General features: G+C 45.6%; 1 protein-coding gene across 1 annotated transcript in view; it reads right to left on the bottom strand.

Annotated features, from left to right (window-relative positions):
• Window positions 1-18,015: 18,015 nt before the first annotated feature.
• Window positions 18,016-26,812, bottom strand: part of LOC139381331 (rho-related BTB domain-containing protein 1-like) — a 15,177-nt gene continuing 6,380 nt past the window's right edge. The window contains exons 4-8 of the mRNA XM_071124782.1: window positions 25,889-26,007; window positions 23,820-23,970; window positions 20,091-20,179; window positions 19,098-19,203; window positions 18,016-18,738 (exon numbers count right to left, since the gene is read on the bottom strand). Coding sequence (XP_070980883.1) covers window positions 18,569-18,738; window positions 19,098-19,203; window positions 20,091-20,179; window positions 23,820-23,970; window positions 25,889-26,007 — 635 coding nt within the window. The 3' untranslated portion in view covers window positions 18,016-18,568. The remainder of the gene's footprint in view (window positions 18,739-19,097; window positions 19,204-20,090; window positions 20,180-23,819; window positions 23,971-25,888; window positions 26,008-26,812) is intronic.

Raw genomic sequence — 26,812 nt, 5'->3', positions numbered from 1 at the left:
TGCTACGAGTGGGTGCTGCTATGGTGACCAGTGAGCTGAGATAAGGCGGGGCTTTACCTAGGAGAGACTTGTTGATAACCTGTAGCCAGTGGGTTTGGCGACGAGTATGGCCGTTCTGTGGCTGAGGATACTGTTCAACAGTGTGTCTACTCTGCCTGTATCCTACAGTAAATAGATTCAACATAATGGCTGTTCTGTGGCTGAGCTGAATAGAGCCCCATCACTAAGGTCAACAGCAGGCAGGCAGCAAGTCATGCAGGCAGGCAGCAAGTCATGCAGGCAACAAGTCATGCAGGCAAACAGCAAGTCATGCAGGCAGGCAGCAAGTCAGGCAGGCAGCAAGTCAGGTAGCAAGTCAGGCAGCAATATACGTATATAGGGAATAGGGCTCTGGTCAACAGTAGTGTTCTATATAGGGAATAGGGCTCTGGTCAACAGTAGTGTTCTATATAGGGAATAGGGCTCTGGTCAACAGTAGTGTTCTATATAGGGAATAGGGCTCTGGTCAACAGTAGTGTTCTATATAGGGAATAGGGCTCTGGTCAACAGTAGTGTTCCATATAGGGAATAGGGCTCTGGTCAACAGTAGTGTTCTATATAGGGAATAGGGCCCTGGTCAACAGTAGTGTTCTATATAGGGAATAGGGCCCTGGTCAACAGTAGTGTTCTATATAGGGAATAGGGCTCTTGTCAACAGTAGTGTTCTATATAGGGATTAGGGCTATGGTCAACAGTAGTGTTCTATATAGGGAATAGGGCTCTGGTCAACAGTAGTGTTCTATATAGGGAATAGGGCCATGGTCAACAGTAGTGCACTATATAGGGAATAGGGCTGTAGTATAGAGTAGTGCACTATATAGGGAATAGGGCTGTAGTATAAAGTAGTGCACTATATAGGGAATAGGGCTGTAGTATAAAGTAGTGCACTATATAGGGAATAGGGTTGTAGTATAAAGTAGTGCACTATATAGGGAATAGGGCTGTAGTATAAAGTAGTGCACTATATAGGGAATAGGGCTGTAGTATAAAGTAGTGCACTATATAGGGAATAGGGCTGTAGTATAAAGTAGTGTACTATATAGGGAATAGGGCTGTAGTATAAAGTAGTGCACTATATAGGGAATAGGGCTGTAGCATAAAGTAGTGCACTATATAGGGAATAGGGCTGTAGTATAGAGTAGTGTACTATATAGGGAATAGGGCTGTAGTATAAAGTAGTGTACTATATAGGGAATAGGGTTGTAGTATAAAGTAGTGCACTATATAGGGAATAGGGTTGTAGTATAAAGTAGTGTACTATATAGGGAATAGGGCTGTAGTATAAAGTAGTGCACTATATAGGGAATAGGGTTGTAGTATAAAGTAGTGTATAAAGTAGTGCATTATATAGAGAATATGGCTGTAGTATAGTGCACTGTATCGGGAACAGGGTGCGACTCTAGGTCAGCAGGACTGATAGAGGGAATAGGGCTGTAGTATAGTGCACTGTATCGGGAACAGGGTGCCAGGGTGTGACTCTAGGTCAGCAGGACTGATAGAGGGGATAGGGCTGTAGTATAGTGTGGAGGGAACAGGGTGCCAGGGTGTGACTCTAGGTCAGCAGGACTGATAGAGGGAATAGGGCTGTAGTATAGTGCACTGTATCGGGAACAGGGTACTAGGGTGCGACTATAGGTCAGCAGGACTGATAGAGGGATCTTTCATTCCTCTTCCATTGTCTCCAGAGCTGTATCAGCCTCAGCCCGTCACCAGCAGCACGTGGGGCTCTGGCATCAGAGCAGGGAATCACTGCATTATCTGTTTATCTCCCGAACAGAACCGGCTCAGGATGAGGACAAGTCACAACGCTATCACTAGGGTCACTACAATGCTACGACACATGACTGGCCTACCAGCCTTCTCCCCAACGCGCCACTGATGTCATTCTCTAGTTAGTGCGTTGTCATGGTTTCTAAAGCACTAAGAGAAACCAGAGAAGGAGACTGTTTGTCTCCAGAACGGAACGGCCTTAGAATGAGGACGTTACCACACTAGGTCACTAACATGGAAGACCTACCAGCCTTCTCCCCACTGACATCATGCTCTAACTCATGTACCACACTAGGTCACTAACATAGTACACCTACCAGCCTTCTCCCCACTGACGTCATGCTCTAACTCATGTACCACACTAGGTCACTAACATGGTATACCTACCAGCCTTCTCCCCACTGACATCATGCTCTAACTCATGTACCACACTAGGTCACTAACATGGTATACCTACCAGCCTTCTCCCCACTGACGTCATGCTCTAACTCATGTACCACACTAGGTCACTAACATGGTATACCTACCAGCCTTCTCCCCACTGACATCATGCTCTAACTCATGTACCACACTAGGTCACTAACATGGTACACCTACCAGCCTTCTCCCCACTGACGTCATGCTCTAACTCATGTACCACACTAGGTCACTAACATGGTACACCTACCAGCCTTCTCCCCACTGACGTCATGCTCTAACTCATGTACCACACTAGGTCACTAACATGGTACACCTACCAGCCTTCTCCCCACTGACATCATGCTCTAACTCATGTACCACACTAGGTCACTAACATGGTACACCTACCAGCCTTCTCCCCACTGACGTCATGCTCTAACTCATGTACCACACTAGGTCACTAACATGGTACACCTACCAGCCTTCTCCCCACTGACATCATGCTCTAACTCATGTACCACACTAGGTCACTAACATGGTACACCTACCAGCCTTCTCCCCACTGACGTCATGCTCTAACTCATGTGTGCCAAACTCATTCCACGGAGGGCCCGAGTGTCTGCAGGTTTTCATTCCTCCCTTGTACTTGATTGATGACTTAAGGTCACTAATGAGTAAAGAACTCCCCTCACCTGGTTGACTAAAAGCCCCCCCCTGCTCTAACTCCACTGTTTCTAAAGCACTAGCAGAATGACAGACAGTGATATTAAACACAGGACTTTAGTAGTGCATTAGTAAACAACACCACTCAAGACGCCATGAAGATGCAGTCAGCGGGCATCTGCAAGTCTCCACAGGCCAAACCACAAGTCCCTTTAAAGACTGTGTGTATTCCAAATGGTACCCTATTCCCTACATAGTGCACTACTATAGGCCAGGCCACTATGTAGGGAATAGGGTGCTGCACCACTTTAGACCAGGGCCACTATATAGGGAATAGGGTTCTGCACTACTTTAGACCAGGCCACTATATAGGGTTCTGCACTACTTTAGACCAGGCTGCTATTTGGGAATAGGGTTCTGCACTACTTTAGACCAGGCCACTATATAGGGTTCTGCACTACTTTAGACCAGGCCAATATATAGGGTTCTGCACTACTTTAGACCAGGCCAATATATAGGGTGCTGCACTACTTTAGACCAGGCCAATATATAGGGTTCTGCACTACTTTAGACCAGGCCAATATATAGGGTGCTGCACTACTTTAGACCAGGTCACTATGTAGGGAATAGGGTGCTGCACTACTTTAGACCAGGGCCACTATATAGGGAATAGGGTTCTGCACTACTTTAGACCAGGCCACTATATAGGGTTCTGCACTACTTTAGACCAGGCCAATATATAGGGTGCTGCACTACTTTAGACCAGGTCACTATGTAGGGAATAGGGTGCTGCACTACTTTAGACCAGGGCCACTATATAGGGAATAGGGTGCTGCACTACTTTAGACCAGGGCCACTATATAGGGAATAGGGTGCTGCACCACTTTAGACCAGGGCCACTATATAGGGAATAGGGTGCTGCACTACTTTAGACCAGGCCACTATATCCGAGCAAGGGTAGCATTCCAGAGGGACATCAGAGACTGTAACGTTCTTTGCTTCACGGAAACGTGGCTTACTGGAGAGACGCTATCCGAAGCGGTGCAGCCAACAGGTTTCTCCACGCATCGCGCAGACAGGAAAAAACATCTTTCTGGTAAAAAGAGGGGCGGGGGCGTATGCCTTATGACTAACGTGACATGGTGCGATGAAAGAAACATACAGGAACTCAAATCCTTCTGTTCACCTGATTTAGAATTCCTCACAATCAAATGTAGACCGCATTATCTACCAAGAGAATTCTCTTCGATTATAATCACAGCCGTATATATCCCCCCCCAAGCAGACACATCGATGGCTCTGAACGAACTTTATTTAACTCTCTGCAAACTGGAAACAATTTATCCGGAGGCTGCATTCATTGTAGCTGGGGATTTTAACAAGGCTAATCTGAAAACAAGACTCCCCAAATTTTATCAGCATATCGATTGCGCAACCAGGGGAGGAAAGACCTTGGACCATTGTTACTCTAACTTCCGCGACGCATATAAGGCCCTGCCCCGCCCCCCTTTCGGAAAAGCTGACCACGACTCCATTTTGTTGATCCCTGCCTACAGACAGAAACTAAAACAAGAGGCTCCCACGCTGAGGTCTGTCCAACGCTGGTCCGACCAAGCTGACTCCACACTCCAAGACTGCTTCCATCACGTGGACTGGGAGATGTTTCGTATTGCGTCAGATAACAACATTGACGAATACGCTGATTCGGTGTGCGAGTTCATTAGAACGTGCGTTGAAGATGTCGTTCCCATAGCAACGATTAAAACATTCCCTAACCAGAAACCGTGGATTGATGGCAGCATTCGTGTGAAACTGAAAGCGCGAACCACTGCTTTTAATCAGGGCAAGGTGTCTGGTAACATGACCGAATACAAACAGTGCAGCTATTCCCTCCGCAAGGCTATCAAACAAGCTAAGCGCCAGTACAGAGACAAAGTAGAATCTCAATTCAACGGCTCAGACACAAGAGGCATGTGGCAGGGTCTACAGTCAATCACGGACTACAGGAAGAAACCCAGCCCAGTCACGGACCAGGATGTCTTGCTCCCAGGCAGACTAAATAACTTTTTTGCCCGCTTTGAGGACAATACAGTGCCACTGACACGGCCTGCAACGAAAACATGCGGTCTCTCCTTCACTGCAGCCGAGGTGAGTAAGACATTTAAACGTGTTAACCCTCGCAAGGCTGCAGGCCCAGATGGCATCCCCAGCCGCGCCCTCAGAGCATGCGCAGACCAGCTGGCCGGTGTGTTTACGGACATATTCAATCAATCCCTATACCAGTCTGCTGTTCCCACATGCTTCAAGAGGGCCACCATTGTTCCTGTTCCCAAGAAAGCTAAGGTAACTGAGCTAAATGACTACCGCCCCGTAGCACTCACATCCGTCATCATGAAGTGCTTTGAGAGACTAGTCAAGGACCATATCACCTCCACCCTACCTGACACCCTAGACCCACTCCAATTTGCTTACCGCCCAAATAGGTCCACAGACGATGCAATCTCAACCACACTGCACACTGCCCTAACCCATCTGGACAAGAGGAATACCTATGTGAGAATGCTGTTCATCGACTACAGCTCGGCATTCAACACCATAGTACCCTCCAAGCTCGTCATCAAGCTCGAGACCCTGGGTCTCGACCCCGCCCTGTGCAACTGGGTACTGGACTTCCTGACGGGCCGCCCCCAGGTGGTGAGGGTAGGCAACAACATCTCCTCCCCGCTGATCCTCAACACTGGGGCCCCACAAGGTTGCGTTCTGAGCCCTCTCCTGCACTCCCTGTTCACCCACGACTGCGTGGCCACGCACGCCTCCAACTCAATCATCAAGTTTGCGGACGACACAACAGTGGTAGGCTTGATTACCAACAACGATGAGACGGCCTACAGGGAGGAGGTGAGGGCCCTCGGAGTGTGGTGTCAGGAAAACAACCTCACACTCAACGTCAACAAAACTAAGGAGATGATTGTGGACTTCAGGAAACAGCAGAGGGAACACCCCCCTATCCACATCGATGGAACAGTAGTGGAGAGGGTAGCAAGTTTTAAGTTCCTCGGCATACACATCACAGACAAACTGAATTGGTCCACTCACACAGACAGCATCGTGAAGAAGGCGCAGCAGCGCCTCTTCAACCTCAGGAGGCTGAAGAAATTCGGCTTGTCACCAAAAGCACTCACAAACTTCTACAGATGCACAATCGAGAGCATCCTGGCGGGCTGTATCACCGCCTGGTATGGCAACTGCACCGCCCTCAACCGTAAGGCTCTCCAGAGGGTAGTGAGGTCTGCACAACGCATCACCGGGGGCAAACTACCTGCCCTCCAGGACACCTACACCACCCGATGTCACAGGAAGGCCATAAAGATCATCAAGGACATCAACCACCCGAGCCACTGCCTGTTCACCCCGCTATCATCCAGAAGGCGAGGTCAGTACAGGTGCATCAAAGCTGGGACCGAGAGACTGAAAAACAGCTTCTATCTCAAGGCCATCAGACTGTTCAACAGCCACCACTAACATTGAGTGGCTGCTGCCAACACACTGACACTGACTCAACTCCAGCCACTTTAATAATGGGAATTGATGGGAAATGATGTAAATATATCACTAGCCACTTTAAACAATGCTACCTTATATAAATGTTACTTACCCTACATTATTCATCTCATATGCATACGTATATACTGTACTCTATATCATCGACGGTATCCTTATGTAATACATGTATCACTAGCCACTTTATACTATACTATGCCACTTTGTTTACATACTCATCTCATTTGTACATACTGTACCCGATACCATCTACTGTATCTTGCCTATGCTGCTCTGTACCATCACTCATTCATATATCCTTATGTACATATTCTTTATCCCCTTACACTGTGTACAAGACAGTAGTTTTGGAATTGTTAGTTAGATTACTTGTTATTACTGCATTGTCGGAACTAGAAGCACAAGCATTTCGCTACACTCGCATTAACATCTGCTAACCATGTGTATGTGACAAATAAAATTTGATTTGATTTGATTTGATATATAGGGAATAGGGTGCTGCACTACTTTAGACCAGGCCACTATATAGGGAATAGGGTGCTGTTTGAGATACAACCATAGTCATTCCCAGGATACTGTTAATCAGCGACACCATTACCTCAGAACCTGTTTCTCCAGAATCTTGAGTCCACTAGGATCTAATCATGCATCCCAAATGGCACCCTATTCCCTATATAGGGCACTTCTTTGACTAGAGCCCATGGGGCACTATGTAGCAAATAGTGTGCCATTTGGGACTCTGCCCTAGAGCAAGGCTTTTAGTTTGTTTGCTCTTTCCCAAAACCACTCCTTGACTTATAGACAATAGGGATTACTGGGGTTGAGGTTGCTTTATAGCCACAGAATAGATCAGCCATTAACTCTGAATGTGTTTTGTTCAGGCTGATGTTGGTAGGCTGTTATGAGTGATCAGTTATGCGCTTTACATAGAACAACTAACAACTATTCTACAATAAAAACAATCCTACACTTTATGTGTCACTACCAAGGTTTTCATATCAAATTCATTATGTGGATCCAATGTCATGTAATTGCATTATAACCCTTTATAACAGTATAACAGTAAGCAAGATGTGCAACTAACTGATTAGCATAAAGTAGCATAATAATACGACGACTAGAAAAGTCTGCAGAAAATGTTTGTATACGAATTGAATGAACAATATATGAGCTTCAATGTAGGTTAACAGACAAAAATAGCGTAGAGAAAAACGAGTAAACTCCCATATGAACAGGCAAAAGTTGACATGTCAATTGACTGTTTCCAATTTGTAGTCTATATATGTTTACTAAATCTCTCTAAATCATGCTTTACCAACAGAGTAAGTGAAAGCAAAACTTTCACTCCACGTTGTTGCGACACAATACTGTTTGCCCAGTTGCAAAATAACACAACACAAAGTCTGTGTAATTTCAGAAAGCATGATTATGCTGAATGATCAGGTGTATGAGTATAAATGTTAAATGAAGCAGTGTTTCGCCATAGTATAACTGTTAAATGAAGCAGTGTTTCGCCATAGTATAACTGTTAAATGAAGCAGTGTTTCGCCATAGTATAACTGTTAAATGAAGCAGTGTTTCGCCATAGTATAACTGTTAAATGAAGCAGTGTTTCGCCATAGTATAACTGTTAAATGAAGCAGTGTTTCGCCATAGTATAACTGTTAAATGAAGCAGTGTTTCGCCATAGTATAACTGTTAAATGAAGCAGTGTTTCGCCATAGTATAACTGTTAAATCAAGCAGTGTTTCGCCAGCGGTGTATTGGTACCTGTGTGCAGGGAAGGAAGGATCCTCACCTGTGAGTCTCGGCGGTCACCTGTGGAGGAAGCCATGTTGAAGACTTCTCAACTCCGGACAGCTGCTCAGATTCTCAGTCGTGCAAAATCCATAAACGTATAGAAAATATGAATTATCACGAAGCTATTATATCATAATATTATTTTTAAAAAACGAAATCAAGTCCTTCGTCTTCAACAAGTTTTCATTCTCGAAGGTCCTGATATTTCCCGGGCAAAACGTGTTTGTGGCGCGAGATAGCTGTAGTGTCATTCTATGGAGCGTGCAGGTAGAGTCGCCTGACTACCCGGACTGGCTTAGTTATTACTCGGTGGTTATTACCCAGTGGTTATTACCCGGACTGGCTTAGTTATTACTCGGTGGTTATTACCCAGTGGTTATTACCCAGTGATTATTACGCAGTGGTTATTACCCCGACTGGCTCAGTTATTACCCAGTGGTTATTACCCGGACTGGCTTAGTTATTACTCAGTGGTTATTGACCAGAGATTATTACCCAGTGGTTATTGCCCAGAGATTATTACCCAGAGATTATTACCCAGAGATTATTACCCAGTGGTTATTACCCAGAGATTATTACCCAGAGATTATTACCCAGTGGTCATTGCCCCGACTGGCTCACTGGTAGGTGTATAGTTATTACCCAGTGGTCATTACCCCGACTGGCTCACTGGTAGGTGTATAGTTATTACCCAGTGGTTATTACCCAGTGGTCATTGCCCCGACTGGGTCACTGGTAGGTGTATAGTTATTACCCAGTGGTTATTACCCCGACTGGCTCACTGGTAGGTGTATAGTTATTACCCAGTGGTTATTACCCTGACTGGCTCACTGGTAGGTGTATAGTTATTACCCAGTGGTCATTACCCCGACTGGCTCACTGGTAGGTGTATAGTTATTACCCAGTGGTCATTGCACCGACTGGCTCGCTGGTAGGTGTATAGTTATTACCCAGTGGTCATTACCCCGACTGGCTCACTGGTAGGTGTATAGTTATTACCCAGTGGTCATTACCCCGACTGGCTCACTGGTAGGTGTATAGTTATTACCCAGTGGTTATTACCCTGAGATTATTACCCAGTGGTTATTACCCAGTGGTTATTACCCAGAGATTATTACCCAGTGGTCATTGCCCCGACTGGGTCACTGGTAGGTGTATAGTTATTACCCAGTGGTTATTACCCCGACTGGCTCACTGGTAGGTGTATAGTTATTACCCAGTGGTCATTACCCCGACTGGCTCACTGGTAGGTGTATAGTTATTACCCAGTGGTTATTGCCCCGACTGGCTCACTGGTAGGTGTATAGTTATTACCCAGTGGTTATTACCCTGACTGGCTCACTGGTAGGTGTATAGTTATTACCCAGTGGTTATTACCCTGACTGGCTCACTGGTAGGTGTATAGTTATTACCCAGTGGTCATTGCCCCGACTGGCTCACTGGTAGGTGTATAGTTATTACCCAGTGGTTATTACCCTGACTGGCTCACTGGTAGGTGTATAGTTATTACCCAGTGGTCATTACCCCGACTGGCTCACTGGTAGGTGTATAGTTATTACCCAGTGGTCATTACCCCGACTGGCTCACTGGTAGGTGTATAGTTATTACCCAGTGGTTATTACCCTGAGATTATTACCCAGTGGTTATTACCCAGTGGTTATTACCCAGAGATTATTACCCAGTGGTCATTGCCCCGACTGGGTCACTGGTAGGTGTATAGTTATTACCCAGTGGTTATTACCCCGACTGGCTCACTGGTAGGTGTATAGTTATTACCCAGTGGTCATTACCCCGACTGGCTCACTGGTAGGTGTATAGTTATTACCCAGTGGTCATTGCCCCGACTGGCTCACTGGTAGGTGTATAGTTATTACCCAGTGGTTATTACCCTGACTGGCTCACTGGTAGGTGTATAGTTATTACCCAGTGGTTATTACCCTGACTGGCTCACTGGTAGGTGTATAGTTATTACCCAGTGGTCATTGCCCCGACTGGCTCACTGGTAGGTGTATAGTTATTACCCAGTGGTTATTACCCTGACTGGCTCACTGGTAGGTGTATAGTTATTACCCAGTGGTTATTACCCTGACTGGCTCACTGGTAGGTGTATAGTTATTACCCAGAGATTATTACCCCGACTGCTCTGTTTCATCACAGAAGTGCTACTGGGAGGATTCAATTAGGAGCTTGTGTATTATTAGGACAGTGTAATGCAGTTCTGTCACTATGAACTAGATGTTAAACCATAGTTTTCTGAGATCGCTTATTTATTTTTATTTCTCCTTTTTTTAACCAGGTAGGCCAGTTGAGAACACCTTTATTTAACCAGGTAGGCCAGTTGAGAACACCTTTATTTAACCAGGTAGGTCAGTTGAGAACAAGTTCTCATTTACAACTGCGACCTAGCCAAGATAAAGCAAAGCAGTGAGACAGAAACAACAGAGTTACACATGGAATAAACATACAGCCAATAATACAGTAGAATAATCTATATACAGTGTGTGCAAATGTAGAAGATAAGAGAGGTAAAAATAAATAGGCCATATAGGTGAAAATATTTACAATTTAGCATTAATACTGGAGAGATAGATGTGCAGATGATGATGTGCAAGTAGAGATACATAGATACATAAACAAAAACATTTTAACCCAGGCAGCCATTATAATATTCCCTTCACAGTAATCAAATATATATTTTTTGAAAACATTAAGTAGCCTAAAACAAAATAGAGACAGAGATAGTGAATTAGCTAAACATGGGGTTCTGGACATATTCAGCAAACAGGCCGGCCTATCTGTCAAACAGCCTGATCATTTCATGTTTTATTATAAATAATTAGATCGTTATTTCTCATGGAAAAATATGATACAATTTGTACATAAACAAATGGTTGTGACATAAGGGGTTCCTAACACCCTCCTAAACTACATGACAGTGTTGTCATTATGTTTCTGGACCTCTAGAGGGAGCCAGAGTACAGCATCTGGGCCAGTCAATTCCAACTCACACCACTGTTGACCACTCTCTAAATCTGTTACATCAGCACAGAGAGCACACTCATACTATAGCTTCCCTAGCTCTATATTTCTGAACACTGGGGAGGGAACTATACTGTTGTAATATTTGATAAGGTTTGATATTCAATATGCTACATGTTACAAGGAAACTATAGCTTCAGTTTATCAATATGCTGCTGTTACTTCTGCATAGCTTTAGTCTCAGTTACAGTGCACCTCGGTTCAGCTAGCAGCACTGACTGCTACTGTGAATTATACTGGATGTGTGAGAAAGTTCTGATGGAGTTGAAGTAGTCTATTACAACAATATAATAACCCCATTGATGAGCAGGGGGGGCCCAGAGAGGACTACAGATCTATTACAACAGTATAATAACCCCATTGATGAGCAGGGGGGCCCCAGAGAGGACTACAGATCTATTACAACAGTATAATAACCCCATTGATGAGCAGGGGGCCCCCAGAGAGGACTACAGATCTATTACAAGAGTAGAATAACCCCATTGATGAGCAGGGGGCCCCCGAGAGGACGACAGATCTATTACAACAGTAGAATAACCCCATTTATAAGCAGGGGGCCACAGAGAGGACTACAGATCTATTACAACAGTAGAATAACCCCATTGAAGAGCAGGGGGCCCCCGAGAGGACGACAGATCTATTACAACAGTAGAATAACCCCATTTATAAGCAGGGGGCCCCAGAGAGGACTACAGATCTATTACAGCAGTAGAATAACCCCATCAGACCACAACCAAGGAGCATCAAAAGTCGTGCTATAAATTCCCAGACAACACAAAGATTCCTTGATGCCCTTCCAGACTCCCTCGGCCTACCCAAGGACGTCAGAGGACAAAAATCAGTTAACCACCTAACTGAGGAACTCAATTTAACCTTGCGTATTACCCTAGATGCAGTTGCACCCCTAAAAACAAAAAACATTTGTCATAAGAAACTAGCTCCCTGGTATACAGAAAATACCAGAGCCCTGAAGCTTCCAGAAAATTGGAGCGGAAATGGCGCCACACCAAACTGGAAACTCACTGCCTCCCTGAAGACAAACAATGTATACAAAATGCTTCAGTCTGGTTTTAGACCCCATCATAGCACTGAGACTGCACTTGTGAAGGTGGTAAATGACCTTTTAAATGGCATCAGACCGAGGCTCTGCATCTGTCCTTGTGCTCCTAGACCTTAGTACTACCCTTGATACCATCGATCACCACATTCATTTGGAGAGATTGGAAACCCAAATTGGTCTACACGGACAAGTTCTGGCCTGGTTTAGATCTTATCTGTCGGAAAGATATCAGTTTGTCTCTGTGAATGGTTTGTCCTCTGACAAATCAACTGTAAATTTCGGTGTTCCTCAAGGTTCCGTTTTAGGACCACTATTGTTTTCACTATATATTTTACCTCTTGGGGATGTCATTCGAAAAGATAATGTTAACTTTCACTGCTATGCGGATGACACACAGCTGTACATTTCAACGAAACATGGTGAAGCCCCAAAATTGCCCTTGCTAGAAGCCTGTGTTTCAGACATAAGGAAGTGGATGGCTGCAAACGTTCTACTTTTAAACTCAGACAAAACAGAGATGCTTGTTCTAGATACTAAGAAACAAAGAGATATTCTGTTGAATCTGACAATTAATCTTAATGGTTGTACAGTCGTCTCAAATAAAACTGTGAAGGACCTCGGCGTTACTCTGGACCCTGATCTCTCTTTTGACGAACATATCAAGACTGTTTCAAGGACAGCTTTTTTCCATCTACGTAACATTGCGAAAATCAGAAACTTTCTGTCCAAAAATGATGCAGAAAAATTAATCCATGCTTTTTTTGCTTCTAGGTTAGACTACTGCAATGCTCTACTTTCCGGCTACCCGGATAAAGCACCAAATAAACTTCAGTTAGTGCTAAATACGGCTGCTAGAATCCTGACTAGAACCAAAACATTTGATCATATTACTCCAGCCTCTCTACACTGGCTTCCTGTTAAGGCAAGGGCTGATTTAAAGGTTTTACTGCTAACCTACAAAGCATTACATGAGCTTGCTCCTACCTATCTCTCTGATTTGGTCCTGCCATACATACCTACACGTACGCTACGGTCACAAGACGCAGGCCTCCTTACTGTCCCTAGAATTTCTAAGCAAACAGCTGGAGGCAGGGCTTTCTCCTATAGAGCTCAATTTTTATGGAATGGTTTGCCTACCCATGTGAGAGACGCAGACTCGGTCTCAACCTTTAAGTCTTTACTGAAGACTCATCTCTTCAGTGGGTCATATGATTGAGTGTAGCCTGGCCCAGGAGTGTGAACGTGAACGGAAATCCTCTGGAGCAACGAACCGCCCTTGCTGTCTCTGCCTGGCCAGTTCCCCTCTTTCCACTGGGATTCTCTGCCTCTAACCCTATTACAGGGGCTGAGTCACTGGCTTACTGGTGCTCTTTCATGCCGTTCCAAGGAGGGGTGCGTCACTTGTGTGGGTTGAGTCACTGATGCCCCCCCCTTGGGTTGTGCCGTGGTGGAGATAGTTGTGGGCTATACTCGGCCTTGTCTCAGGATGGTAAGTTGGTGGTTGAAGATATCCCTCTAGTGGTGTGAGGGTTGTGCTTTGGCAAAGTGGTTGGGGTTATATCCTTCCTGTTTGGCCCTGTCCGGGGGTGTCATCGGATGGGGCCACAGTGTCTCCTGAACCCTCCTGTCTCAGCCTCCAGTATTTATGCTGCAGTAGTTCATGTGTCGGGGGGCTAGGGTCAGTTTGTTATATCTGGAGTACTTCTCCTGTCTTATCCGGTGTCCTGTGTGAATTTAAGTATGCTCTCTCTAATTCTCTCTTTCTTTCTCTCTCAGAGGACCTGAGCCCTAGGACCATGCCTCAGGACTACCTGGCATGATGACTCCTTGCTGTCCCCAGTCCACCTGGCCGTGCTGCTGCTCCAGTTTCAAATGTTCTGCCTGTGATTATTATTATTTGACAATACTGGTAATTTATGAACATTTGAACATCTTGGCCATGTTCTGTTATAATCTCCACCCGGCAGAGCCAGAAGAGGACTGGCCACCCCTCATAGCCTGGTTCCTCTCTAGGTTTCTACCTAGGTTTTGGCCTTTCTAGGGAGTTTTTCCTAGCCACCGTGCTTCTACACCTGCATTGCTTGCTGTTTGGGGTTTTAGGCTGGGTTTCTGTACAGCACTTTGAGATATCAGCTGATGTATGAAAGGCTATATAAATAAATTTGATTTGTACCCTGTCCCACCCTAACACCACCCTGTATCTGTCCCACCCTAACACCACCCTGCTCCCTGTCCCACCCTAACACCACCTTGCTCCCTGTACCACCCTAACACCACCCTGTCTCTGTGCCACCCTAACACCACCCTAACACCACCCTGTCTCTGTACCACCCTAACACCACCCTGTCTCTGTCCCACCCTAACACCACCCTGTACCACCCGAACACCACCCTGTACCCTGTCCCACCCTAACACCACCTTGCTCCCTGTCCAGCAGCTCAGAATGTGATTACCGCTCCTCTTCCTGCGGTTTATCCCGGTAGTGTCCCGCCGTAACTCCTCTCATCCTGCCAAGCCTGGGACTTAGTGCAATCTTCAGTTGACACACAATCCAGCACCACATACACGGTCAGTGGCAGTGCACCCTGCTCTGCACCACTCCTCTTATGTAATAGGAGTTTCCTCTTCTCTCACAAACAAGACACGATGAATGTGGGATGTGCAAAGCAGAGATCGCAAGGGCCAACGTTCCAGAACGCGGACAACATTCTAGAATGCAGAGAGCATATTCTATAGTGCAGACAACATTCTACAATGCAGACAACATTCTATAATGCAGAGAACATTCTATAATGCAGAGAACATTCTACAGTGCCGACAACATTCTATAATGCCGACAACATTCTATAATGCCATAAAAGTTCTAGAATGTTAACAAGGTTCTGGAATACAAATCTTCTAGAAGGTTAACGATGTTCTAGAATATTAACATGAATAACAGCTGTTATAATAGGTTGGGACTTAAGACAGGAAGGAAATGAAGACACTCTTACAGTCCATATACTGGAACTACAACTTACTTTTATTGTAAGTTGATTATAATACACTCATGTTGACATTGGTTATAGAATCACCAGACAATATAATAATGATCATTACTAATAATAGAATGTGACATTGTGTTCCAAAGCTGTTATGTATACAGTGTTGGTCTGGCTCCTCAGTGACAGCTTGGGTACAGGCTGCTCTGCTCCCCTCCTCTCCTCTCCTGACAGAGTGAGGCTGAGTGGTTGTTGCCAAACCTTTCTCTCTCCCTCTGATGTTTACACTTTCATAACAGCAACATATCCTTCTCTATAACAGTGTTGTACTGAACTCTAATCAGTTGAATAACTTGTTCTACATGACGGGTTCAGCTGATGGTGCTCCACTCAAAAGCATAAACCCATGATTACAATAGTATTATTAATAGGTATGTGAAACAAACATTACATCTGAATTTGATTCATATAGTATTATTGACAGGTATGTGAAACAAACATTTCTGCTCTCTTGCCAACTCCTTATGGAATTGTCAACCCAAACACATTAGCAGGAACAGACTGGCACTCAGGCTCGTCTCAGTATGAGGATTGAAACAGTACATATTGTCTGCATTAAACTTTAGACCAACAGTCCAGACCCTAGGATATACACTGGGCAGTTCAAAGGAAAACTAGAATAAAGCAATTAAGTCAAATAATTTATTCAACAACATTCCCTTTAAATAAGAAAAAGAAGATGAAGGATGATGAGCAGCTAGATCAAAGACCTTTGACAGCTGGAACCAAGAGAACCAGCCACTTGGTTATAAAGAAGATGAAGGATGATGAGCAGCTAGATCAAAGACCTTTGACAGCAGGAACCAAGAGAACCAGCCACTTGGTTATAAAGAAGATGAAGGATGATGAGCAGCTAGATCAAAGACCTGTGACAGCAGGAACCAAGAGAACCAGCCACTTGGTTTCTATAGTAAATATCACCAACAAATAAATAATCACATGGTATATATATTAAAATATGATAAACTGACTAGTTATGGCTTTGGTTAACTAAAGAAAGCCTACTATACAGCTGATGAATAAAAACACATTGATTTCAAGTATAGAGTTTCCCCTTTACCATCACCAGGTGGGTTAAAGGAACAATCAGGTGTTTCAGAATACAGAGAAACACCTCCAGCTGGGTTCAATATACCGACCTGGGGATCGATTCAATCAGGAGCTCTGTTTATCCCTGGAGCTGTATCGGTATCCCAGTGAGCACAAGACGTACTTTCAACGTTGTTGTTGTTGATATTCCAAGGCTGCATGAAGCCCCGTCTATGAACAGGTCCTGTGTTTCATCAGGTTCAGAGTTATTTTTGCATCATTTATGATTCAGACTTAGATCCAGGGCTGGTGTCGGTGGCTGCAGCTAACATCAACAATCACAATTTACATCCATAAAGTTACATGTCTAACAGAAAGCACATACCACACTACGTTGACAGGTTGAACAACGTAGCTAGAATACTTCATTTTTATAGGTGCACTGGTGCTCCTAAATTCAAATTGCAGGTTGCACAGCAAAATATTTAGGCGCAAATGTAAGTAAAATGTACCCTCTGTAGAGCCCTGCCATGTGGAGGTTATTTATGTGGACCCAAGCAGAGAGGGTTGGACCTGACAGTGTATCATCAAGAGAAGAGGGTAGGGCCTGACAGTGTATCATCAAGAGGGTAGGGCTTGACAGTGTATCATCAAGAGGGTAGGGCAAGACAGTGTATTATCAAGAGGGTAGGGCCTGACAGTGTATCATCAAGAGAAGAGGGTAGGGCCAGACAGTGTATCATCAAGAGGGTAGGGCCTGACAGTGTATCATCAAGAGGGTAGGGCCTGACAGTGTATCATCAAGAGGGTAGGGCCAGACAGTGTATCATCAAGAGGGTAGGGCCTGACAGTGTATCATCAAGAGAAGAGGGTTGGACCTGACAGTGTATCATCAAGAGAAAAGGGTAGGGCCTGACAGTGTATCATCAAGAGAAGAGGGCCTGACAGTGTATCATCAAGAGAAGAGGGTAGGGCCTGACAGTGTATCATCAAGAGGGTAGGGCCTGACAGTGTATCATCAAGAGGGTTGGACCTGACAGTGTATCATCAAGAGAAAAGGGTAGGGCCAGACAGTGTATCATCAAGAGAAGAGGGTTGGACCTGACAGTGTATCATCAAGAGAAGAGGGCCTGACAGTGTATCATCAAGAGGGTAGGGCCTGACAGTGTATCATCAAGAGGGTAGGGCCTGACAGTGTATCATCAAGAGGGTAGGGCCTGACAGTGCATCATCAAGAGAAGAGGGTTGGACCTGACAGTGTATCATCAAGAGAAAAGGGTAGGGCCTGACAGTGTATCATCAAGAGAAAAGGGTAGGGCCAGACAGTGTATCATCAAGAGGGTAGGGCCTGACAGTGTATCATCAAGAGGGTAGGGCCTGACAGTGCATCATCAAGAGAAGAGGGTTGGACCTGACAGTGTATCATCAAGAGAAAAGGGTAGGGCCTGACAGTGTATCATCAAGAGAAAAGGGTAGGGCCTGACAGTGTATCATCAAGAGAAAAGGGTAGGGCCTGACAGTGTATCATCAAGAGAAAAGGGTAGGGCCAGACAGTGTATTGTCAATAGAAGAGGGTTGGACCTGACAGTGTATCATCAAGAGAAGAGGGCCTGACAGTGTATCATCAAGAGGGTAGGGCCTGACAGTGTATCATCAAGAGGGTAGGGCCTGACAGTGTATCATCAAGAGGGTTGGGCCTGACAGTGTATCATCAAGAGAAGAGGGTAGGGCCAGACAGTGTATCAAGAGAAGAGGGTAGGACCAGACAGTGTATCAAGAGAAGAGGGTTGGACCTGACAGTGTATCATCAAGAGAAGAGGGTTGGACCTGACAGTGTATTGTCAATAGAAGAGGGTAGGACCTGACAGTTCATCAAGAGAAGAGGGTAGGGCCAGACAGTGCATCAAGAGAAGAGGGTGGGACCTGACAGTGCATCAAGGGAAGAGGGTAGGGCCAGACAGTTCATCAATAGAAGAGGGTAGGACCTGATAGTGCATCGTCAGATAGTTATTTCCTGTTTTGATGCTCAGATGATCTAACAGTAAAACATTGGTACAGCGTGTGTTGTTGGGACCTCTTTGCGGGGTGCAGGGTTAGAAGCTGGAGCACGGGGCAGGAGGCAGATTCCCTGGTCGGTTTGGGGCTAGGCAGACCCTTCTCAGACCTCTCAGGCCACGGCAGGGGAGGTGCTCCAGAAGCACCAACGTCGTCTGCTGTGGTGTTTGTTGAGAACCACGTCCTCTTTCTCCCTCTCCTTCCTCACCCGCTGGTAGTGGTCCTCCTCCTTCAGGTACCACACTGGGGGCCAGCGGTGCTTCTCAAAATATTCCTGGTTCTCTGGGAGGGAAACACAACACCGACAGACCATCAGACAACATGTAGTGTAGCTACCACAGACTGGGCAGTACAGAGCACAGGTGGCAAACTCATTCCATAGAAGGTTTTCACTCTTCCCTTGGACTTGATTGATCCATTAAGGTCACTAATTAGTTAGGCAGTCCAATCACCTTGTTTTCTAGGTCTTCATTAAACACAAATGGAAAGGAAATAACAAAAAGCAGCAGACATTATCAAGAGAAGAGGGTATCTGACAGGAAACACATGAATAGAAGTCCAAAACCAAACTGTTCAGTGTTCACCGTTCATTGATTGTGATTGGTTGTGTGCTGATCAGAACCAGCGGACGAATAACTCACCTGCAGATTTGGCCTTGATCTCTTTGCGATAGTTGGCACAGACATTGTTGTAGTGAGTGCAGATGTGATGTAAGCACCAAGCTGCTAACTGGTTAGCATTATGGAACTGGAAGAAAAACAAAACGAGGGGAAATACATTGAAACCTGCAGAACAATTATCCTATATTTAAAACTGCAGATCAATCATCCTATATTTAAAACTGCAGATCAATCATCTTATATTTAAAACTGTAGAACAATCATCCTATATTTAAAACTGCAGAACAATCATCCTATATTTAAACTGCAGAACAATCATCCTATATTTAAAACTGCAGATCAATCATCCTATATTTAAAACTGCAGAACAATCATCCTATATTTAAAACTGCAGAACAATCATCCTATATTTAAACTGCAGAACAATCATCCTAGGTGAATACCTCCGTCTATATCCCGTTCTAGTAAACCAACCTGAGTAAGTTCCAGACAGGTGAGTACCTCTCTGTCTATATCCTGTTCTAGTAAACCAACCTGAGCCAGTTCCAGAGAGGTGAGTACCTCCCTGTCTATATCCTGTTCTAGTAAACCAACCTGAGCCAGTTCCAGACAGGTGAGTACTTCGCCGTCTATATCCTGTTCTAGTAAACCAACCTGAGCCAGTTCCAGACAGGTGAGTACTTCGCCGTCTATATCCTGTTCTAGTAAACCAACCTGAGCCAGTTCCAGACAGGTGAGTACTTTGCCGTCTATATCCTGTTCTAGTAAACCAACCTGAGCCAGTTCCAGACAGGTGAGTACCTCTCTGTCTATATCCTGTTCTAGTAAACCAACCTGAGTAAGTTCCAGACAGGTGAGTACTTCGCCGTCTATATCCTGTTCTAGTAAACCAACCTGAGCCAGTTCCAGACAGGTGAGTACCTCTCTGTCTATATCCTGTTCTAGTAAACCAACCTGAGCCAATTCCAGACAGGTGAGTACCTCTCTGTCTATATCCTGTTCTAGTAAACCAACCTGAGCCAGTTCCAGATAGGTGAGTACTTCGCCATCTATATCCTGTCCATCTTTGGAGGCTTTCACCAGCTCACTCACAGCATAGTGTTCTGTGGAGCAGACAGAGGAAACCTCTTCAGACAACCTTTATAATAAACTACATAGAGTTTCAGAACCCAAGTTGAAAGCAATATTCTATAGACGATGCTTCACGGTCACAAGGCACCCAAGAAAAACAATACAGAAAGGGTTAAAAAGGGTTCACTCCAGCAGTATGCAATCCCAGCTACCGCAGCACTGTAGTTACAGTTTTAATACTGTAGTAATACTGTAACTACAATGACACAGGTACAAATACACTATGAATCTCAGAATACACAGAGCTAGGAGACAAAGGTGTTTCTATATTAAGGCCTGTCTGCTGTCCTAAAGCCCTGCCTGTCTACCGAGCTCTACAGAGCAGAGGACGTTTGTTGTTGTTGATGTTTCCATTCCGTTTGGTTTGTTGTTGTTGATGTTTCCATTCCGTTTGGTTTGTTGTTGTTGATGTTTCCATTCCGTTTGGTTTGTTGTTGTTGTTGTTGTCATTCCGTTTGGTTTGTTGTTGTTGTTGTTTCCATTCCGTTTGGTTTGTTGTTGTTGTTTCCATTCCGTTTGGTTTGTTGTTGTTGTTGTTTCCATTCTGTTTGTTTTTTTTGTTGATGTTGATGTTGATGTTTCCATTCAGTTTGGTATGTTGTTGTTGTTGATGTTTCCATTCCGTTTGGTATGTTGTTGTTGATGTTTCCATTCTGTTTGTTTTTTGTTGTTGTTTCCATTCTGTTTGTTTTTTTGTTGATGTTGATGTTTCCATTCAGTTTGGTATGTTGTTGATGTTTCCATTCCGTTTGGTTTGTTGTTGTTGTTGTTGTTTCCATTCCGTTTGGTTGGTTGTTGTTGTTTCCATTCCGTTTGGTTTGTTGTTGATGTTTCCATTCCGTTTGGTTTGTTGTTGTTGATGTTTCCATTCCGTTTGGTTTGTTGTTGTTGTTGTTGTTTCCATTCCGTTTGGTTTGTTGTTGTTGTTGTTTCCATTCCGTTTGGTTTGTTGTTGTTGTTTCCATTCCGTTTGGTTTGTTGTTGTTGTTGTTGTTGTTTCCATTCCGTTTGGTTTGTTGTTGTTGATGTTTCCATTCCGTTTGGTATGTTGTTGTTGATGATTCCTTTCCGTTTGGTGTGTTGTTGTTGATGTTTCCATTCCGTTTGGTATGTTGTTGTTGATGATTCCTTTCCGTTTGGTATGTTGTTGTTGATGTTTCCATTCCGTTTGGTTTGTTGTTGTTGTTTCCATTCCGTTTGGTTTGTTGTTGTTGTTTCCATTCCGTTTGGTTTGTTGTTGATGTTTCCATTCAGTTTGGTATGTTGTTGTTGATGTTTCCATTCCGTTTGGTTTGTTGTTGATGTTTCCATTCTGTTTGGTATGTTGTTGATGTTTCCATTCTGTTTGGTATGTTGTTGATGTTTCCATTTCGTTTGGTTTGTTGTATGTTCTGTTGTCATGTTCCAAAAGAAGCACAGGAATCATCTTGTACATACAGTAATATGCCTGATTTAATAAGCTTCAAAATAAAATCATTTTGAAACAGAAATGGCTGCCAGCAGAACAGTTACAGTCACTCACCCTCAAGACAACATGAAAACAGTTCAACCAGTTTTGCTAGAGAAAGTAAAATGGTCAATGATCAAAAGGTCAGAATGATCAACTCAACTCTCCTCCTCAGCCAGTGTGTCCTGATCGACCCCGCTCCTCAGCCAGTGTCCCCTGATCGACCCCGTTCCTCAGCCAGTGTCCCCTGATCGACCCTGCTCCTCAGCCAGTGTCCCCTGATCGACCCCGCTCCTCAGCCAGTGTGTCCTGATCGACCCCGCTCCTCAGCCAGTGTCCCCTGATCGACCCCGCTCCTCAGCCAGTGTCCCCTGATCGACCCCGCTCCTCAGCCAGTGTGTCCTGATCGACCCCGCTCCTCAGCCAGTGTGTCCTGATCGACCCCGCTCCTCAGCCAGTGTGTCCTGATCGACTCCGCTCCTCAGCCAGTGTCCTGATCGACTCCGCTCCTCAGCCAGTGTGTCCTGATCGACCCCGCTCCTCAGCCAGTGTGTCCTGATCGACCCCGCTCCTCAGCCAGTGTGACCTGATCGACCCTGCTCCTCAGCCAGTGTGTCCTGATCGACCCCGCTCCTCAGCCAGTGTGTCCTGATCGACCCCGCTCCTCAGCCAGTGTGTCCTGATCGACCCCGCTCCTCAGCCAGTGTGTCCTGATCGACCCCGCTCCTCAGCCAGTGTCCTGATCGACTCCGCTCCTCAGCCAGTGTCCTGATCGACTCCGCTCCTCAGCCAGTGTGTCCTGATCGACCCCGCTCCTCAGCCAGTGTGTCCTGATCGACCCCGCTCCTTAGCCAGTGTGTCCTGATCGACCCTGCTCCTCAGCCAGTGTCCCCTGATCGACCCTGCTCCTCAGCCAGTGTCCCCTGATCGACCCTGCTCCTCAGCCAGTGTGTCCTGATCGACCCTGCTCCTCAGCCAGTGTCCCCTGATCGACCCTGCTCCTCAGCCAGTGTCCCCTGATCGACCCTGCTCCTCAGCCAGTGTCCCCTGATCGACCCTGCTCCTCAGCCAGTGTCCTCTGATCAACCATGCTCCTCAGCCAGTGTGTCCTGATCAACCCTGCTCCTCAGCCAGTGTCCTCTGATCAACCATGCTCCTCAGCCAGTGTGTCCTGATCAACCCTGCTCCTCAGCCAGTGGATTTCGAACAAACAATCTATGAATGACCCAGAATGCACTGAGGAGCATTAACACATTGGAGTCAATTTAGGAACACCCCCTTAGAGAGTTGGGACATTGGAGTTCTGCATTGTGATGCACTGCAGCCATGTTATCTCCCCATTGACATTACATGGGGATAGTGAATGCTATGTAACTGAAGGTCTAGAACTAGAACAATATTCTACTGTCTAAAAGCCCAAATCTCGAAACAGATGGCTCTGGACAGAGCAGACTGCTGATGGATCAAGCACCTGTGAGGGCGGTCAGTCTGGGGAGACAGTCTGTTAGCCAGGGTTATGGTTAGTACCTGTCAGAGCAGTCAGTCTGGGGAGACAGTCTGTTAACCAGGGTTAGTACCTGTCAGAGCAGTCAGTCTGGGGAGTCAGTCTGTTAGCCAGGGTTAGTACCTGTCAGAGCAGTCAGTCTGGGGAGACAGTCTGTTAGCCAGGGTTATGGTTAGTACCTGTCAGAGCAGTCAGTCTAGGGAGACAGTCTGTTAGCCAGGGTTATGGTTAATACCTGTCAGAGCAGTCAGTCTGGGGAGACAGTCTGTTAACCAGGGTTATGGTTAGTACCTGTCAGAGCAGTCAGTCTGGGGAGACAGAGTCTGTTAACCAGGGTTAGTACCTGTCAGAGCAGTCAGTCTGGGAAGACAGTCTGTTAACCAGGGTTATGGTTAGTACCTGTCAGAGCAGTCAGTCTGGGGAGACAGTCTGTTAACCAGGGTTATGGTTAGTACCTGTCAGAGCAGTCAGTCTGGGGAGTCAGTCTGTTAACCAGGGTTAGTACCTGTCAGAGCAGTCAGTCTGGGGAGACAGTCTGTTAACCAGGGTTAGTACCTGTCAGAGCAGTCAGTCTGGGGAGTCAGTCTGTTAACCAGGGTTAGTACCTGTCAGAGCAGTCAGTCTGGGAAGACAGTCTGTTAACCAGGGTTATGGTTAGTACCTGTCAGAGCAGTCAGTCTGGGGAGACAGAGTCTGTTAGCCAGGGCCGTCAACTCCATAGGATCCAGCTCTGCCATGGGACAAAGCTGATTGGTGTAGAGATACTCCAGAACAGCCTGCATACACACCCTGCTGGTGCCTGGGAACGAGACCTAAACACACAGATACACACAGACACAGACACACACAGGAAAGAACAGAGACATCATTTGACAACATCTAAATGTCCTGTTTCACTGTCAGTAAAGACCAACATTAGAGACTACAGGGGCTCTGTAAAGACTACAGAGGCCCTGCAAAGACTAGCAGCAGACTACAGAGGCTCTGTAAGGACTAGCAGCAGACTAGAGGCTCTGTAGAAACTAGGACACCGGGTAGTAGCTTGCTACCACACTAAAATAAAGATGTCCCCATGGTTAAAGAGAGAGGTAGTGTTAGCCTGCTGGTCTGCCTGTCTGCCTGCCTGAGAGCAGTGAAACAGAACAGGACTCTGTTCAGAGAGAGGTAGTGTTAGCCTGCTGGTCTGCCTGTTAGGCTGCTGGTCTGCCTGTTAGCCTGCTGGTCTGCCTGTTAGCCTGCTGGTCTGCCTGTTAGCCTGCTGGTCTGCCTGTCTGCCTGTCTGAGAGCAGTGAAACAGAACAGGACTCTGTTCAGAGAGAGGTAGTGTTAGCCTGCTGGTCTGCCTGTTAGGCTGCTGGTCTGCCTGTTAGCCTGCTGGTCTGCCTGTTAGCCTGCTGGTCTGCCTGTCTGCCTGTCTGAGAGCAGTGAAACAGAACAGGACTCTGTTCAGAGAGAGGTAGTGTTAGCCTGCTGGTCTGCCTGTTAGGCTGCTGGTCTGCCTGTTAGCCTGCTGGTCTGCCTGTTAGCCTGCTGGTCTGCCTGTTAGCCTGCTGGTCTGCCTGTCTGCCTGTCTGAGAGCAGTGAAACAGAACAGGACTCTGTTCAGAGAGAGGTAGTGTTAGCCTGCTGGTCTGCCTGTCAGCCTGCTGGTCTGCCTGTCAGCCTGCTGGTCTGCCTGTCAGCCTGCTGGTCTGCCTGTCAGCCTGCTGGTCTGCCTGTCAGCCTGCTGGTCTGCCTGTTAGCCTGCTGGTCTGCCTGTTAGCCTGCTGGTCTGCCTGTTAGCCTGCTGGTCTGCCTGCCTGCCTGCCTGAGAGCAGTGAAACAGAACAGGACTCTGTGTTCAGACAGTGTCCTTGTTCTAACGGCTATTTAAAGATCTCTGAATGACGTCTATTTTTACTCGTTACTCTGATGAATCGGTCATGTCACTGTTCCTACTGCTACCTGGGGTTTAATCAATGAACTGGAGACAACATCCCATATTCCCTATGGTCCTGGTCAACTGGAGACAACATCCCATATTCCTTATAGATCCTGGTCAACTGGAGACAACATCCCATATTCCCTATAGATCCTGGTCAACTGGAGACAACATCCCATTCCCTATATTCCCTATGGATCCTGGTCAACTGGAGACAACATCCCATATTCCCTATAGATCCTGGTCAACTGGAGACAACATCCCATTCCCTATATTCCCTATGGATCCTTGTAATCCCTATGGATCCTGGTCAGGTGTGTGCCTTTCCAAATCATATCCAATCAATTGAATTCACCACAGGTGGACTCCAATCAAGTTGAAGAAACATCAAGGACGATCAATGGAAACAGGATGCACCTGAGCTCAATTTCGAGTTTCATAGCAAAGGGTCCGAATACTTATGTAAATAAGGTATTTCTATATTTCATTTTGTATAAAAGTGCAATAAAATAAAATAAAAATATGTATTTTCTCTTTGTCATTATAGGGTATTGTATGTGGAGTGATGACTTCGTCAATGTACTTATTAATGAAGCCAACTCCTCACTGGTACTTCCTGTTTTAGTGTTTGCTTGTAAATAAAATACCCTGCTCAAAAGTAGTTTACTACATAGGGAATAGGGTGCCATTTGGGACAAAGATAACCCTAACCCAGACTGTGCTGCAGACAAGTTAACTCTCCATGAAGGATCCTTCGAACACAGCACCCTAACCCCAACACTAGATATTACTCTGTGTTGTCGACTCACCTCGTTGTTAGCACTCTCCATGAAGGATCCTCCGAACACAGCAGCCATCCAATCACAGGAGGAGATGAGCAGAGGTCTGTGAGCATTGATGGTTCCATCCTCCAACCTGAAGGTGACGTCTGAGACAGAGAAATTATAACAACCTGAAGGTGACGTCTGAGACACATTACAACAACCTGAAGGTGACGTCTGAGATACAGAGACATTATAACAACAACCTGAAGGTGACGTCTGAGACAGACACATTATAACAACAACCTGAAGGTGACGTCTGAGACAGACACATTATAACAACAACCTGAAGGTGACGTCTGAGACAGAGACATTACAACAGCAACCTGAAGGTGACGTCTGAGACAGAGACATTACAACAACAACCTGAAGGTGACGTCTGAGACAGAGACATTACAACAACAACCTGAAGGTGACGTCTGAGACAGAGACATTACAACAACAACCTGAAGGTGACGTCTGAGACAGAGACATTACAACAACAACCTGAAGGTGACGTCTGAGACAGAGACATTACAACAACAACCTGAAGGTGACGTCTGAGACAGAGACATTACAACAACAACCTGAAGGTGACGTCTGAGACAGAGACATTACAACAACAACCTGAAGGTGACGTCTGAGACAGAGACATTACAACAACAACCTGAAGGTGACGTCTGAGACAGAGACATTACAACAACAACCTGAAGGTGACGTCTGAGACAGAGACATTACAACAATAACCTGAAGGTGACGTCTGAGACAGAGACATTACAACAACCTGAAGGTGACGTCTGAGACAGAGACATTACAACAACAACCTGAAGGTGACGTCTGAGACAGAGACATTATAACAACAACCTGAAGGTGATGTCTGAGACAGAGACATTATAACAACAACCTGAAGGTGATGTCTGAGACAGAGACATT

This window comes from Oncorhynchus clarkii, chromosome 23, assembly GCF_045791955.1.
Source record: "Oncorhynchus clarkii lewisi isolate Uvic-CL-2024 chromosome 23, UVic_Ocla_1.0, whole genome shotgun sequence".
Taxonomy (NCBI): Eukaryota; Metazoa; Chordata; class Actinopteri; order Salmoniformes; family Salmonidae; genus Oncorhynchus; species Oncorhynchus clarkii.
This window is presented reverse-complemented; position numbering and strand designations above follow the sequence as displayed.